Consider the following 17,381-nt stretch of genomic DNA (forward strand, 5'->3'; position numbering starts at 1 on the left):
GCATGGCTACACTTGCAGATGTAGAGCGCTTTGAGTTAAACCAGCCTTCGTAGAGAGCAGTAGGGAAAGTGCTGCAGTCTGTCCACACAGACAGCTTCAAGTGCACTGGCGTGGCCACATTTGTGGCACTTGCAGCGGCATTGGGAGCTGTGCATTATGGGCAGCTATCCCAGCATGCAAGTGGCTGCAACGTGCTTTTCAAATGGTGAGGGGTGGAGTGGAGTGTGACAGGGAGTGTGTTGTGTGTATGTGGGGGGAGAGAGTGGGTTTTTGGGGGGCTGAGAGCATGTCAGCATGGTGTCTTATAAGTTCAGACAGCAGCAAACCCCCCTCTCCCCCCCCCGGCCTCTCTCTCTCCCACACAGCATTCCACACTAATGGTTGCTTTGTCTCGGAGCAGATAAGCAGCCGGCTGTCAGAAATGGAGATTTCAAAGGGCATTTCCACATTCCTGCAGCGATTCAAAAACAATGACAAGAGTGGCCACTTGACTTAAGGGGGTTATGGGACGTTTGTTTCCGGACGCTGATCAGAGCGCAGTAAAGCAACACCTCATTCACACTGGCGCCACGGCGCTCCAGCGGGGGCACAGCAAACGTTATTCCACTGGCCGAGGTGGAATACCAGCAGCGCTGTAGCCGCGGATTCAGCGCTCTCCGTGCCTTGCCAGTGTGGACGGGTAGTGAGCTAGTGCTCCCGGAGCTCCTTTATTGTGCTGTAACTCGCAAGTGTAGCCAAGCCCTGAGAGTTTAGGCTTATTTGCTGCTTCTCACACCTGAAGTGGAATGACTGCATCGAGGCAGTGGTGCCCAGTGGCCAGGGCAAAGGAGTCAGGGGAGCCCTACATTCTAGTCCCATCTTCTCCCCTGTTTCGCCTGGGAAAGAATCACTGCTTTTCTGTTGCCTGAGTTTTCCCGTCTGTACCTCCTTTATGAAGTACTTGAGGTCTATGGATGAAAAGCTCTCTACAAATATAAAGGGTCAGATCATCTACTGGTGTAATTCGGCTTATCTCCATTGACTTCAATGGGCCTATACCGATTTACACCAACTGAGAGTCAAAGTATTTATTACTGAGAGCTGAAATTTTAGGTCAATGCAGAAAAACTGCATAAAAGGAATGAACAAATATGTAAATAAAACCACTGGGGACTGGATTTTTTTTGTTAATGTTGCTTTGGGAAAGCAAGCCACCCATTATCATTACTAATAATGATACTTTGCCCTTCTGATCTCCAAGCGCTCAGCAAACATGACCAAATTAAGCTTCCAAACGCCCCTGGGAGCTGGGAATTCTTACACTCCTGATGCAATGGAGAAATTGAGGCACTGTGGGCTGAAATTACTTGCCCACAGTTGTAGTGTAGGATTAGGAACCAGGTGTCCTGTGTCCAGATTCCTGACTAGGCCACATTGCCCCCCCAGTTCATGACTGATGAAAACGGCATTTCCCCTATTTATATTCTGACAGTCTCACAAACAATCTGGCTAACACAATAGAGAAATTCTCCCATTCCATAGTACCCCTATAGACACTGGGGTGAGGTGTCCTATATGTAACCTTCACCGCTGAGCACCTAAGTCTCACCCAGCTCTGCCCTTTCTCCATTCCAGGAGAAACTTAGTAAGCCACTAGGAACCAGCTTTTGGCTGCTGTTTAACCCTTTGAAAGCTCAGTGGCTACTTTGCTAACATGTTGTTAGCATGGGACCGAACTTACTGCTCTATTAGATACAGGGGTTAGGATGCCCATAGAACTGCAAGGAAATTAGAGAGGCTTTAGGTCATCACAATGGGTCTGATTCACATCCTCCAAAGTAAGTTACTGCTGCTGCACTTGTGTCTTCCCATTACCCCATGGAGAGATAAGGCACCCGGGGTTTTCAGAAGGCTGGGTGACTTTGGTGGGCTAAATTTGGCTCTCTGTTACACTGGGTGCAATCCCAGGAGTGGTGCAATACCCTGGGCAGAATTTCCCTGGGCAGAACCAGGGAAAGACTTGGGTTGGCATCTGTCCTGATTTTAATCCTTGCTCTGGGGGTCATCTGGATTGTTGTTGGGGAAACCCTGTGTCCTCCACACCCAGGGTTCAATCAATCCCCCACTGACGTCAGTGGGAGTTGGACTGGCCAGGCCTCACGGGCAGCTCATGCACATCCCATTTCAAAAGCGGCTGCTGGTTTTGGGGTAGGGGTAGGCACAAGGCTCATCCTAGCCCCAAAATAGCCTTTGCAGCTTGCAACACATCATCACAATTGTGCTGTGTCAGATGACAATCTGCAGAAACAACCTCATCACAGTGTGCATTTTGCGACACAATGGCTCTGTTTCCACCTCTGAAAAGGGATAGGTTTATATGTACCTCCAGATGTTTTTATTAGTTTATGTCCACGCTCCCTGAGCCATGCCGGAGGGCAGAGTGCAGTAAATAAAGATCAAGACGCACAGATTTATCTGTGCTGGGGCTACCTTTCAGACATGGGGCTGGGAAATCCCCAACGTCCTGCCTTTGGTGGTGGCTTTTAAGATTATTTGCCTGGACTATTTTTAATGGCTGTATATTAATATCAGGCACTGCTTGGCTGGCAACAACTGTTCAGCAGCCGCCAAAGAGGCTTAGCTACAAAACAGAAAACAAAATACGGTTAAACAACACCAAATATTTGATTCACCCAGCAAACGCAGAGAGAACAGGGAGGAGCCCCGGCCCGATTTCTTTCTCCACTGTGTATTCCCCTTGTTCAGTGAGCAGAATCCAGGGCGCCTTAGGTGTTTTGTAGTTGGACAATGAAGCAGAGCCGCCGCCTGCCCCTTTAAGAGGCTTGGGGGGCGTGTTGCATACATGCTGCTGTCTCTCACGGCCTCCCTCTGCCTGTTAAAGGGGAATCGCTGTCTACCCCCAGCTCTGCGCAGCGAAGTTAAAGTCAAAGGCATCTTGGAAGAGTTTTGCAACAGGCAGCTCTGGCTTTGGAAGCTCTGGCTAGACCCGTCTTCTGCTAGCGGCCCGCTCCGGGAGCCGGGCAAGCATTTCCCCAGCGCAACAGCGAAGCTGGGTGCCGGGCTCCCTCCAGCCCTGCCACACGATCCGCTGGAGCTGCGGGGCACATGATGTACACGATTACCAGGGGACCTAGCAAGCTAGCCACCCAGAGAAGGACAGGTGAGGGGGCAGCCAAACGGGCAGCTGCTTCTCTTTGGTGGGGGCAGGCTGGGGTGGGGGTGGGGGGACGGCGCCCCTGTTCTGGCCCTGCGGGGCCAGGAGGACTCTGCTTCCCCCTCCCCCGGTGCTGCTCCTCTGAGCTCTCCCCCCGCCCCGCTCGGCTGCGTGCCCTCCTCAAGCACCACGTTGCCTGGGGCAGAGAGTCGCCCGTGCCCCGTTGCCTGCCTGCCTGACCTGGGAGGGCAGGGGGCCGGGCCGGGGAGATGTGCCCCCGGGGGACTGTGGGTCGTGCCCAGGCGCGGCTGGGGGCTCGCGGGGCTTGTGCCCGCCCTGACGCCGCTGTCTCCCCGCAGGTCCCACGCAGCAGGTGGAGAGCAAGGCGGCGGATCTGAAAGGCCGGCAGCCGCCGCACAGCGCCTGGCCTCTGTCAAGGTGAGCTCCGGGCCGGGCTGCATCTGGCACGTGCCACTCCCGGGTCCCAGCTCGCCGGCAGCCCGGCTCCAGCCTCCCGCGGGGGGTGCCCAGGTGCGGGGCGCGGCAGCCCGGGGGAGGGGTGACCTTGTGCAGAGGTTACCCGGCTTGTCCTTGCCACATGGCTCCGGAGCAGGAGGAGGGGCTGGCGGGGAAGGATCAGGGGGTGGAGGCGAGCAGCGGACTCGGGAACCGGCCCCGATCGCTGCTTCCCCAGGCCGGCAAAGGCCTGCGGAGGGCCGGGGAGAGGGATCCAGGCTAGGGCAGGGCCCGCTGCCGGCGGGGCTGGAGTTGGGGACTGGGGGCGAGTGGTGCAGAGAACTGGGGGCGGGGCAGGGGGCACGGAGCGTGGGGGGCGAGTGCAGAGAGCTGGGGGGCGGGGCAGGGAGCGTGGGGGAGAGGCAGCAAGCTGGGGGCGGGGCAGGGGGCACGGAGCGTGGGGGGCGAGTGCAGAGAGCTAGGGGGCGGGGCAGGGGGACAGCGTGGGGGGTGGAGGTGTGGAGCGGGTAGCCCAAGGGGTGCCAGCCAGATCAGAAGCACTGGCAGTTCCCCCTCTTGCTGCTGCCCAGAGTTAGCCTTTGCCCCAGTGAACAGGCACACATGCTCCCCACCGGGGGAGGGGCAGGAGCCGGGTGTACCAAAGTACAGGCGTGGGGATGCCCTGAAGCTGAACTAGTTGCTCCCAGGGCCTCTGCTAAATTAAGGTCTCCTGCTGCCCCCCATCCAAGGGAAGGAGCCATACTAGCCCATTGGAATTGCCAGCGCCCCGGGGCTCCAACACCCATGTAGGGATAGTGGGGCCACAAGATTTGGGACCTAGTAGGATATGCGGGGGCGGGGGGAGAATGTGTGTGTGGTGTCCGTCATACTCTGGGAGCAGTGGTTCTGGCAAGACAACCCTTAAAGTGCACACCTCAGGGACCCTGGAGAATTTTTTTAAAACTTCCGTCTGTGACCTTGCAAACCCCACCCCCACTTTAAGCACTGGGCATAACTCCCATTGACTTAATTGGGGCCAGGACGTCACCCAGGGGCTCAGTCCCAGGCAGGGGAGCCTCTTCAGAAACTTCTGTGCTTGAGCATGGCGGGTGTGGGGGACTGCCAAATACAGAGGTCATGTTGGAAGTTCATGGCCTGGTTCAGATGAGCCATTACAGGATCAGGTGCAACTAATAGGTGTTACCCCCCGCCCCCCCATGCAGCCTTTCTGTTCCTTCATCCATACCCCCAGCTCCCTTGTGCTTGAAACAACTCAGTGAGGAGAGTTTTCACTTAAAGGCCATGGGAACTGCAGATTCAAGCAGATGGGGTCCAAGCCCTTTACAGCCTGGCTCATAGAGGATCCTCCCATGGTGGAGAAGCAGAGACCCTCCCCAGTCTCTGACCCCCACCCCAACCAGCTCTTTCCCAAATAGTGTAGCCTGAAGATAAGGAATTAAACCCTCTTTGTGGGTCTGAAGATAAGAATGGGTCCAGCCCTCAGGCATTCAGTGGCCTAGGCAAGGGCAATGAAGGTGCATTGGGACGGCCCACCCAGCCTCCTGCCTGCAATAAGAAATATTACCTAGTTTCCCAGCCCACATGAGGAGACGGAAAGGTCAGAGCAGCATGTGGCACTATGATGACATAGCCAGAAATCCAGGCTGGAGGTGGTGCAGGGGCCAGAGGCAGTTAGCCACTGCAATCCACTGGCTCAAGTCACAGTCACTGCCCATGTCCAAGCCTCTCTGTTGTCCACTCCAGGGAAAAATAGCCAAGGGCAGAGTGGTATTCCACCTTAGCTCTATACTTGGTTCTCAATTGTGCTGTCTGATCCACCTGGCTGGACCTTGGCCCCCACGTTGAGCCCCATGGATGCTTTGGCACCCCCTGCTGGATCACCCACATGTACAGTCTGGGGTACATGAATGCAGTGAACCCTTCCATCTGGAAAATTATCAGCTGTGAATGCTGCATAGAATTCCCAATATCTCTCCAGCATGGACTCCCTCATCAGATCACTCAAAATTCCACACAGCAAAAATGCAATAAGGAAACCTTAGGGATGCACAGCTAAGCATTTGAAAGTCAGGATATTGCAACATTGCTATTGTACACACAGCCTTAACTCTGCCCTATCGGGAGTGACCATTACTGTACTGTTTTTTAATTACATGATCACATGCTATTTGTCAAACAATGAACAAATGAAATCAGACAGTATTTCCATTTACAAACAGCAGAACTATATTCACTCTTAACCAACCGTAGCATGTACTGTAAAAGTTCTTCAGAAATAGCCCCTTGTTGGAACGATTAAACACAGATTTCTGGTGACGACATAGCCATCAGATCTGATTTTTATTCTGTAGCTGCAGATGAAACAGAACTAAGAGCGGGGGGAGAAGTTTCAGTTAAAGGCCAAGGAAACTGCAGATCCATTCAGATCAGGCTGAGGTGGGCGGGGAGGGATACACACCTCCAAACAGTAAGGAGTAGATTAGTCTATCGATGATATCATCAGTTCCTCCGCTTAATTCTCTGGTGTGGGGAGAATCTTCATTTTCATGATGGGATGTATATAGTGGGGCCCTGATTATTCCCTGGCATTGTCTACTTTGGGAAGCTCTCAAAACTTTTCATAGATTGGGCCATACCTTATTAGAGAGATTGTCTCGTGAGTACTTCCCCTCCCATTCACCCAGTTCCCTCTGCCCTCCCATTCAGGATCACATAACACCACCATGGTAATTGCCTGCATAAAAAGTTAACATGAGGGAAAGTGGTTGTTCTCTTAGTGCAGCGTAGCAGCTGGAGACAGGGAGAAGATAGCACCATGAGACCAACCAACTCTCCACAAGCCACCAGTAAGTGCTCTGCAGACCACAGGTTGGGAGTGACTGGTCTGCTTGTTTCTGTTCTTCCACCAAATGGGTAATAGATATAATTATGTTTAGGGGATTATACTCTAGGGGAAACATTATAATATATTTCATAGAAAAAATCCATCTTTGGAACACTTTAGACATTGCACTGCTATGATGCCTCAGAAGACTATATAATGTAGTTACTTTAAAAGCATTGCAACCAATGGAAATGCAGTATGCAAAAGAGCCGTATGATGATTGGGCAAGTTACTGCTGATGTCAAACCCACTGATTTCACCAGTTAATATATTATTTCCCTTAGAGCCTATTAAACAAACCACAGCCTTCATTAACCATGAAAGGCTGTTTTCTCATTTTGACCAGACTTCAGTTTAACTCATAGCCACGAGATTCTCCCGTCAAGATGACCTATGTCTGTGCCCCTTCTTTGTGGTATACAGTGGAGGTCTGGAAGGGTTTGATATTTGTTATTGTTCAGAAACATCAGGAATGTCAGTCTTCCTGTTTTTGCTGGAGGACTCCTTGGATGACACAGTGCTATGGTTTGGAACTTTCTCTGCTCTTAACTGAAAGGGCTAGAGATACAGAATAGGAGTTAAAACAAGAAACAGAGGTTGATATAGTCTTTCCCTCTCTATTAATCAGTTTTCATTTCTTTGCTATTTTCAGTGTCAGAATCTTAGTAGATCTCTAGTCATCCATAGAATTTCCCAGGGCAGACAACACTTTAGTGTCTAATGTGAAAATCATGCAGATTGGAGGTTGGGGGATCCCTAAAAATCCCCAAACATCTTTCTGGCCGTTTTTCTCCATCCTCAAGAACCAAACAAGAAAAGACACACAAGCTCCATTTTTCCCCTTTGTCAATTGTCTTTCACACATTAAACAATATGGTCGTTAAACATTTACCGTCTTTAAAATTGCAAGTCACTTATTTACCATCCTGGCTGTAACATTCACACTGTGTTGAATGTTATACAGAATATAATTTTCCTTTGGCATTCTGAGCGCCTTCCTCACTGGATCATATGACATTGCTTAGGTTGTGTTATTGCACTGTAGATTCATCAAGGCAGGGGAATGGCTCCCAGGGACAGACAATGGAGTCAAAAATAGACTTTAGCAGTATTTTGTGAGACTTGGTCAGACAGGGTCTCAAGCACTTTTCAGGACTGATCGTCTCAAATGGTGGCAGGGCAGGTCCCGGCCTTCAGGTCACTAACTGAGGCCTTGAGTATGGTGGAATTTCTAGACTTGGGGAACTGTGAGAGCTGGTGAAATTGGAATTTCTGCCCCATCCAAAATTCTGATATTTCAAAATTTGTTTTTGTCCCAAATCAGGAAGAAAAATTGAAATATGGAGATTTTCCCCAGAACAGCAAATTCTGAAAAGTTTCACTTCAATATGTTTCATTTAAATGTTTCTGTTTTCACATTCCCAAATTCAAATGGTTTGGTCTGTTTGAATGCCTTGTGATCTACTATCTTCTATGAGGCTAGGATCCCCAGCTAGATTACATCTCCCATGATGCATTGTGGTCAGGTGACTCACAAGGCCCTCCCACAATGGTTCAGTTACAGGGCCCACCACAGAGCATCATGGGAGATGTAGTACAGTCAGAGATGCCATTCAATAGAGAAGAATGGTGGCATAAGGCACCCAAACTACAGTTCCCATGAGATACTATGGCAGCTCAAGCAGACAAGAGATTAATACTATACTGACCTGAAAAACTTTGATTCTCTTCAACAAACTGAAATGTTTCAATCTGGGTTGACCCATCCTGAAACATAATATTTCATTTCTATTTTCCTGACAGAAAATTGAAGATTTTTGCAAAATCAGGGGGGGTTTTTTTGGTGGAAACAGCATTTTCCATCAAATTCCCAGTCAATTCTAGTAGTTCTGCTGGTTTAGACCCTTCTTGCACACTTAGTGCATTTGTGTAAAGTGTGGTGTACATTGATGCAGCTACTCCAGTTTCAAACACATTACCCCAGTCTCTTTCCTTCGTTGAGCCCTCCACCTTCTAGGCCCTATGGGAAAAAATAGCGTGTGATCATGTAACTCAAGATTGTACCATAATGCATATGCAGAAGGGGCCAAATTAAGGTTGCATGGGCAACCTTAGTTCTGGTATGTCTTATCTTCTGAATGCATGACTTAGCAACCTCTATATTCTTGTGTAAGATGGCATGTTTGTGTGTAATTTCCTAGGTTTTTAAAAAAATCAAACTAAACCGCCCCCAGAAATTCCATCAAGTGGTATCATATTTAGTCCTACATTGTTTATCAGCAGGGTTGGACACTTTAGATATACTGCACAGACCTCTGCCACTGAGCTAATGAGGTAACTGATAGCAGTGGTAGGTTATTATCCTCTATGTGGGTCCAACACTAAAGAGGTATGGGACACTCTGCCAGTGGGTTTAACAGATATTGGCTTACAGCATAGGAATTGAGAGACTCAGGAATCGTGGGTTCCATTCCAGGCTTTGGAGGGGACTGTGCTTTAGAGGGCACAGACTCTTCTGCCCATTTCCCCCAAACTGCTTCCTTGTCTAAGTCCCACTCCTCAGGCTTCTCTTCCCAGTCTCCTTGCCCAGCATGTCCTAGGCTCCCCAGTTCCGGTCTCCTTGTTCAGCCAGTCTCACTTTCCGACTTCTCGGTTCCTCATCTGATCTGTGTCTCACCCCCACCTTAGCTTCTAGTCACCCATCCCCATTGGATCCCAGTCCCAGTCTTCCTCCCTGGGCTGCACTCCAGCCCCTTGTAAGATCTGTGTCCCCGCTTCCTCCGCTGCTTCCCCCTACCCCACCCTGTTGGTATGCAATCCCAGTCTCCCCCCAGCCCACTAGTTTCCCTTTCCCTTCCGTCCCCCCCTCATCTCTAGCCTCAGACTTTCTCCACCAGCCCAGACCCTTTGTCCCAATCTACTCCCCTTTCTTTCCCTCCCCCCTACCCACACCACCGCCCCTCCGGTCTGGCTCTTGTCTCTTCTACATTCAGATCATAGAATCATAGAATATCAGGGTTGGAAGGGACCCCAGAAGGTCATCTAGTCCAACCCCCTGCTCGAAGCAGGACCAATTCCCAGTTAAATCATCCCAGCCAGGGCTTTGTCAAGCCTGATCTTAAAAACCTCTAAGGAAGGAGATTCTACCACCTCCCTAGGTAACGCATTCCAGTGTTTCACCACCCTCTTAGTGAAAAAGTTTTTCCTAATATCCAATCTAAACCTCCCCCATTGCAACTTGAGACCATTACTCCTCGTTCTGTCATCTGCTACCATTGAGAACAGTCTAGAGCCATCCTCTTTGGAACCCCCTTTCAGGTAGTTGAAAGCAGCTATCAAATCCCCCCTCATTCTTCTCTTCTGCAGACTAAACAATCCCAGCTCCCTCAGCCTCTCTTCATAAGTCATGTGCTCTAGACCCCTAATCATTTTTGTTGCCCTTCGCTGGACTCTCTCCAATTTATCCACATCCTTCTTGTAGTGTGGGGCCCAAAACTGGACACAGTACTCCAGATGAGGCAGTTTCCTCTACCTGCTTGGGCCTGTCAGGGGATCATGGCTCCAAAGCAGATGGGGGCTCTGCTAAATCTTTTCAAAGAAAAGGTCACGAGTTTTTTTTTAAACATATTTTTTCCCAAGCCTTATTACTAGAAACATCTGAGCCATTTTGGCTAAAATCTTCCCCAAAAAATCAGCCTAAGGCAGACGCTCAGTATGGGAAATTTCTGCCTAAACAGCTTGAAGTTTGGCAAAGTTATAAGCAACTAAAAACAGGAGCTTATAATGGGAAGCATCAGGCAACCTTTACTCTAGGTGGTGCTCCCAGCTCTGCCTATAGTAAAATATTCAGCTCCTTTGGAGAGAACATGTGGAGTGCTTCAGTGTGGCCGCTACCTACACTGATGGCAGGGGTCCCCCCGTCACCTTCCCAAGAGGTGGCAGCTAGGTCGACAGAAGAATTTTTCCATCAACCTAGCGCTGTCTGTACTGGGGGCGAGGCTGGGTCCGGGGTGAGGATTGTTCACGCCCCTGAGCGATGCAACTGGGTCTAACTTTTTAGTGCAGACCTGGCCTCAGAGTATGAAGCCTATATTCTCCCAGAGCATGTTTGGCCTGTGACCATCTCTGCAGCTACGTCACTGGGGACCAGCAGGCTGGCTCTCTGGGCTGACTTGGGCTTTTCTAACCCAACCAGTTAGGAGCAGTCTGTTTTAGTGGCTCCCACAGACTTGACATATTTTGCCCTTGGGCTCCCTCCACTGGCTTGAATGGGTAGTGACACACACCGTGCCCACACCCGATGCTGGTGCTTGGACGAGGAAGTGACCGTGTTAATGTCTAGATCTATTAGACCAAGTGGGGGTTGGGGGTGAGCCACTGCACAGTGAAGCCAGAAGCTGGCAATCATAGGATTTCACTTCCTGGCCAAGGAAAGCCAAGGAAAGATGAGGCACCAGCTGAAATGCCTCTGGCTCGATTTATTTTGCCAATTCTGCCGCTCCTACGATGATTGCAACATTTTCCTTCCCAGCGAAAACTCACAGTGCAGTGACTCTGCCATAGCATTGGTCCACACGCTGAGGATCTGGAAAGTGTGTTGGCAGAAAGAGTGGCCCCAACAGTAAATGATCGAAGTCCCATGCATTGAATTTGATCATTTATAATAACAGGCTGTTAGTTAAAGAAAGCAGACTGCAAACGTTAATCACGGTCTCATCACCTCACTGTGTTTATATTTCATTAATGCCTAGAGCTGCCACCTGAGCTCAAGGCACCATTGTACTGGGTGCTGGACTGATAAAGGGACAGGTGCTGCACCAGAGAGCTAATCAACATAGAGCAGACAGCTAAAGGAAGGGGGGGAGGGGAAATTTAGGGACAAAGAAGCAAAGTGACTTGTCTCAGGTCCTGCCGAATAGAACCCAGGAGTCCAGACTCCCAGTCCCAGTCTCTGGCCACCAGATCCACTTCCTCTCATTACACCATGCCCCCTATCCTACAGCTGACTGGCTCTGGACACAGAGAGCTCTGTCTTTTCAGCCTCTGATTTTGTCTCTTTGCCTCAGTAGCCCAACTCCCAAACTCGTGTTCAACAGAGTGAATGGCAAGAAGCCCCCAGTGACGACACAGCCCACGGCAGCCACAGAGGAGAGCTACACGCTGGCCCACGAGGAGAACGTCCGTTTTGTCTATGAAAGTAAGAGGCGGGGTCTGGCTAGTTCAGAGAGAGAAGAGAAGCCTCTGTAAACCCCAGTCTCCTAGGGGTGTATCAGTGCCGGAGGTTCCTGGGGGCTGTAACGTAGCAGAGAGAACGCAGGGGTGTCTCGGTGCCAGAGGTTCCCCGGGGGTTGTAATAGACCAGAGGGGATGCAGGAGAATCTCAGTGCTGGAGGTTCCTGGGGGCTGTAACGTAGCAGAGGGGACGAAGGGGTGTCTCGGTGCTGAGGGCTGGAATAGAGCAGAGGAGATGCAGGGGTGTCTCGGTGCTGGGAATTCTCGGGGGCTGTGATGTAGCACAGGGGACACAGAGGTGTCTTGGTGCTGGGGGGTCCCAGGGGTGTCTTGCTGCTGGGGATTCCTGGGGGCTGTAACACAGGAGAGGGGATGCAGGGGTGTCTGGGTGCTGAGGGTTCCCGGGGGCCGTAATAGAGCAGAGGGTTGTCTTGGTGCCGGGGTTCCTGGGGACTGTAAGAAAGCAGATGGGAGGCAGGGGTGTCTCTGTTCCAGGGGTTCCCAGGGGCTGTAACAGGGGGGTGTCTCGGAGCTGGGTATTCCCCCAGGGCTGTAATAAAGCAGAGGGGATGCAGTGGTGTCTCTGGTGCTGGGGGTTCCCAGGGCCTGAAACATAGCAGAGGGGATGCAGGAGTGTCTTGGTGCTGGGGTTCTCTGGGGCTGTAACAGAGCAGAGGGGAGGCAGGGGTGTCTCAGTGCTGGGGGTTCCCGGGGGCTGTAACGTGATAGAGGGGACATAGGGGTGTCTCTGTGCCAGGGGTTCCTGGTGCTTACCCATGGTAAGGATCCTGTTGTGTGACTTGGCCCTTCTCTCACTACCCCAGCAAACTGCCACCTCCATGACATCGCTCATCTCTGAGCACTTGAGGATGTTGATTGGAGGTTTCTTGTGATCCAGACATGCTGCAGCCAGCATCCCCCTTTCTCCTTCGCTTGCCCAGACTCTGAGTTGGGATTTGGGGGTCCTGGTGAATAATCAGCTGAACATGAGCTCCCAGTATGATGCTGTGGCTCAAAGGCTAATGCCACCCTGGGAGGCGTAAACAGGGGAATCTCGAGTAGGACCAGAGATGATCTTATCTTTGTGCCTGGCACTGGGGAGACTACTGCTGGAATACTGTGTCCAGTTCTGGTGCCTGCAGCCGAAGAGGGATGTTGATAAATTGGAGAGGGGTCAGAGAAAAGCCATGGGAATGATTAAAGGATTAGAAAACCTGCCTGTTAGTGACAGATGGAGCTTCTTGAGTCTAGTTAGTTTAACAAAGCAAAGGTTGAGGGGTAACTTGATCACAGCCTACTTGGGGAATAAATACTTGATAATGGGCTCTTCAGTCTAGCAAAGATCCAAACAGGATCCACTGGCTGGAAGCTGAAGCCAGACCAGTTCAGACTGGAAATCAGATGTAAATTGGTAAGAGTAAGGGAATTAACCACTGGAAGAAAGAACGAGGAGGACTTGTGACACCTTAGAGACTAACAAATTTATTTGAGCATAAGCTTTCGTGGGCTAAAACCCATTTCATCGGTTCATCCAATGAAGTGGGTTTTAGCCCACGAAAGCTTATACTCACATAAAGTTGTTAATCTCTAAGGTGCCACAAGTCCTCCTCGTTCTTTTTGCTGATACAGACTAACACGGCTGCCACTCTGAAACCCATTGGAAGAAGTTACCAAGGGGCATGGGGGGTTCTCCAGCACTGACAGTTGTTCAGCCCAGACTGGGTGTGTTTCTGACAGATCTGCTCTAGGGAGTGACTGGGGGCTGTTCTCTGGCCTGCATTACACAGGCGTTCAACCCCCATGATCCCAGTGGTTCCTTCTGGCCTCAGACACAGGGAATGTGTGTGTGGGGTGGGGGCTGTTAGGGGTGGGGGAGGAGGTCTGCCTGCCCTGCCACATGGGCATGTGATTCCCTTGGTAAGGCTGTCACCAGCTCCAGGGAGCATCTCCACAGCGCGGTGGCCAGAGCAGCCCCGTGATGTCTCCTCTCCTGGGTCCGCGTCTGGGGGCTCTGCAGGCAGCAGCACTTGCCAGGGCAGGCAGGGAAAGCCTATCCCTGGGGCACAGTGGGGGACACACCCATGAGAGGGCCCCCCCCCGTCACTCAGCAGCAACATGCCTGCCCCAGGCCAGGTGCTGGAGCAGAATCTTGTAGATCTGGGCAGAGGTGGGGGATGGGGAGGCCATAGGGGGCTGGGGAAAGGGGGGCTGAGAAGCACAAGGGGGATCCAACTTACAGCAGAGCTGGCAGTGCCTGTGCTGGACCAGTCAGAGCGCAGGCTCCCTTGTGTGATGGTGGCTCACAGCTTCGCTCTCCCTTCCAGCCTGGCAGCAGGTAGAACAGCAGCTGGACGGCAACTGGCCAGGGGAGAGCGGGCGTGGCCCGGTGCAATATGCAGAGAAAACTCCCAACCCTGTGTTGACAAGTAAGTGTCCAGGGGCCACCTGCAGGGGGCGGCACATACCTCAGCAGGAGATGCATGCAGGAGAGGAGGTGCTACGTGCTGGCTGATGGACCAGGCTGGCTTCCTAGAGACCAGTGCATCCCCAGTTCTTTATTAGGGTGACCCACCAACTGCATTTGGGCTTCTTGGGGGGAGGGGGTCCACCATTATCCCTGCTCCCCTCCTCAGCACCCCTTCCTGCTCTCTGCTCCCACCTCAAATGCCTGTTGCCCCCTCTCCCCTTCCGGTGCTGACTGTCCGCTCGCGGGCTCCAGTTGCGTGCTCCCAGCCCGGGGTGACAGGCCGGTGCCAGCAGGACTCCAGCTAATACGCAGACAGTAGCAGCGTGGAGGTTGCGATGTGGGCTGGAGCTCAGGCTCTGAAGCCCAGCCAGTCCCCCTTGGTGAGAGAGTCTGAGTGCCAGCCCTAGCCAGAACAGCCACGCGGTGACCCTGAGTGGGTCTGGCCGGGCGGCTCGCTCCCAGCTGCAGTGCAGACGTCCACAGGAGGGCAGCATGTTGTTACCCAGGAGCCTGGGGCTCGTCCCCTGCTCTGGAGAAAAGTGCCCTGGGACCTTGAATCAGCCCAAGTCACTAGGAGCTCCCTTCTCTGGTTCTTCTGTAAAATATCCCCAATTCCAGTGACCAGGCTGGATCAGTGGCACCTGGGAGAGGGGAGCCCCCACCAGCACCATGCCGGCAGATTGGGCCAGATCTGGCTCAGGGGAAGAGTGCCCCCTTCTGAGTCACCAGCACTGTGTAACTCTGCTCTTGGCCAGATCACTCATGAGCACCATTGACTTGGCCCCACTCACTCACTGGGGAAGCCTTTTGCCAGGAAGTCGAGGGCTCTCCTGGGAGCAGCAGGCGGGGTCAGACTCCCACGAGGAGCCCCCTCATCTCCTCCAAAACTGACGGCACCAGAGTTTCCACACCTGGCAGCCCAGTCACATAGCTCCAGGGAGCGAAGCTGCCACTTTCGTGGCAGGAACAAGGAGACCTTGATCAAACGCACTAAGAAGGGGGGTTGCTGTAGCGTCCTTCATACTCCCAGCAGCCCAAAGAAAGAACTGGGGGAGCCATGGTGCAGGCAGCTGCAGCAGCCAGCAGGAAGAGCAGATCTGCTGTGGTTGAAAGAAGGGGAGGTGCTCCAGGGCAGGGGAATTATTCCCTCCTGAGCTCAAACAGGGGCAGTGGTGAGAAGCCAGGAGAAAAGAGGATAGGGAGCCTTTCGCCTGCAGTCCAATGTCACCCCCCAGTGGTAGATGGGGGAATTGCCATATGCCAGTGTGAGTACCGTTAAGCTGTGCTTCTATCTCCATGCATTCTGTTCCAGTCTCTTTCTCTTTCAGATTTCGTGCCGATTGACCTGGAGGAATGGTGGGCACAGCAGTTTCTAGCCAAAATTGAAAACGGCTCGTAAAAAAACAACAACCAAAAATACAGTGTAAGAAATACACTTGTTAAAATAATCCCAGCCCAAGTGACACCAACGGAAATGGACCACAGCTCTACCATGCCACCCACAGCCCTCTGCCTGGACAGGGGAGGAGAGCAGCCCACTGCCCCGGCTGGGATTCCTTAAGTGCCAGTGTTCAGACACTTGAAACTCCTGCAGACTCTAGGGCCTGGCAACACAACTGCAGCGTGGGTGGGGAGGGAGAGAGAGAGGACTGTGACCCCCTACCCCCCGTCATCTCTCTCCTCTTTCTGCCCCTTGAGCTCTGCCCTATGGGAAGACAATGGTTATCTGTAGCCAGGACCTTGGTACAATAAAGAGCTGAAACTGCCAGTGGATGGAAGCTTGCTCTGCTTGTGGGGCTTTATTTGCAGGCTTGGTGCTGGCCAAGGAGGGGCAACAGACAGCAAGGCCTGGTACAGCCACCCGCTGCCACTCCACCTCTGCAAGGCTGGTGGCACCAGACAGAGCCACATGTGACTCTTCTGGTTCCTCCACTGCAGGGGGGGGGGGGGGGGCATGCAAAGGAACCAGTGTCTGAGTGATGGGGATGGGCTGCTGGGTCAGAATATTTGGTTGCCTTTGCAGCTGGGCTGGTCATGGGCAGCAGGGAGTTTACCTGCAGCTGGTGCCCCTGGCTGAGGAGTGGAAGGGGTCCATGTCTGACTGGGGTAGCGTTTGGCACACACCGTACAGGGAAATGGCTGCCCCATTGCACATTCCCTGCTGAGCTGTTACAGCCCCTTCACTGTGCTCCAGGCTTTGGGCTCCTGGCTGGCCCTGGAGCAGCTTAAATGGGGAACCCTGGGGCGGGGGGGCAGGGAAGGGGAGCAGATTCAAAGCACAAAAATAACTTGGTTCAGCCAGGCCAACATGCCACTTTGGGCTCTCCCAGGCCCCATCCTCACAGAGGCCCGTTCTTCCCTATGCTAAGCACCCCCATGACATGCTTCTCACCTTCCCCACCCCATCCACCACAGAGGCATTGCCCCTCCTTACCCTGAACCTGCACATTCACACCACCCCCACCCACTAACTGAGGGTTTAGACTATTCTTCTCCATTGCCTTAGGCTCCGCTCCTCTTGCCAGCCACCCCCCCAATCACTCCACCAGCCAGGCCTGGCACCTGTGTGATGAGGGGCAGGATCTGAGAGGCGAAAAGACAAGCCAAGGCCTGCAGCAGCTGGGGAAGCTGAGCCCAGGAGGAGCCGAGCGAGATCCCCAACTACAGGCCAGAGACTAGGCAGGACGGCACTGCGTGGGCACAGGCACCACTTCTGTTACCTCTCTTCCCCTAAAAAAACAACTTAGGGTCACACTTGTATTAGTTTTATTACAGTGCTGCTGTTGGGTCAGACAGAAAAGGGAAGGAGCTTATTTATACACCACATTCATATTCACCGCATTCATACCCCCATGAACCCACACACTTACACAGGCAGAGAGTTACCGGAGACAGCATGGGAAGCCAAGAAGCCGAAGCGTGGTAGATCTGGTGTGTCCGCCTGCGGTCACGGATAAGGGCTGGTGAGCAGCTCAAGGAGCAGCAGTTTGTGTGCATGGCTGCTTGCTTTTATTTTGGAACTGGGTGCTCCTGTCATGTACGCTGAGTTTTTCTTCTGCAGAAGCATTCCCAGTCCCTGTTCCTTTCATGCATCTTTTCTTTAGAGCACTCTGTGATTGCCTTCTCAGGGCAGATTATATCAGACACTCCTGGCTCCAGGCTCTTTT

At 52.4% G+C, this 17,381-nt stretch overlaps 1 protein-coding gene across 2 annotated transcripts; it reads left to right on the forward strand.

Moving 5' to 3' along the window:
* Positions 1-2,855: 2,855 nt before the first annotated feature.
* Positions 2,856-15,985, forward strand: MCRIP2 (MAPK regulated corepressor interacting protein 2). Of its 2 annotated transcripts, none has more exons than XM_074964692.1 (5): positions 2,856-3,160; positions 3,514-3,592; positions 11,582-11,712; positions 14,072-14,173; positions 15,543-15,985. In XM_074964692.1, the coding sequence occupies exons 1-5, from the start codon at positions 3,106-3,108 to the stop codon at positions 15,611-15,613; spliced, it is 438 nt and encodes a 145-aa protein (XP_074820793.1). In that variant the 5' UTR covers positions 2,856-3,105; the 3' UTR covers positions 15,614-15,985. The 2 variants fall into 2 exon arrangements, with proteins under 2 accessions (XP_074820793.1, XP_074820794.1); XM_074964693.1 differs by having other exon boundaries at positions 2,860-3,160; positions 11,585-11,712.
* Positions 15,986-17,381: the final 1,396 nt, after the last annotated feature.

The sequence above is a fragment of the Natator depressus genome, chromosome 10 (genome assembly GCF_965152275.1).
Source record: "Natator depressus isolate rNatDep1 chromosome 10, rNatDep2.hap1, whole genome shotgun sequence".
Lineage (NCBI taxonomy): Eukaryota > Metazoa > Chordata > Testudines > Cheloniidae > Natator > Natator depressus.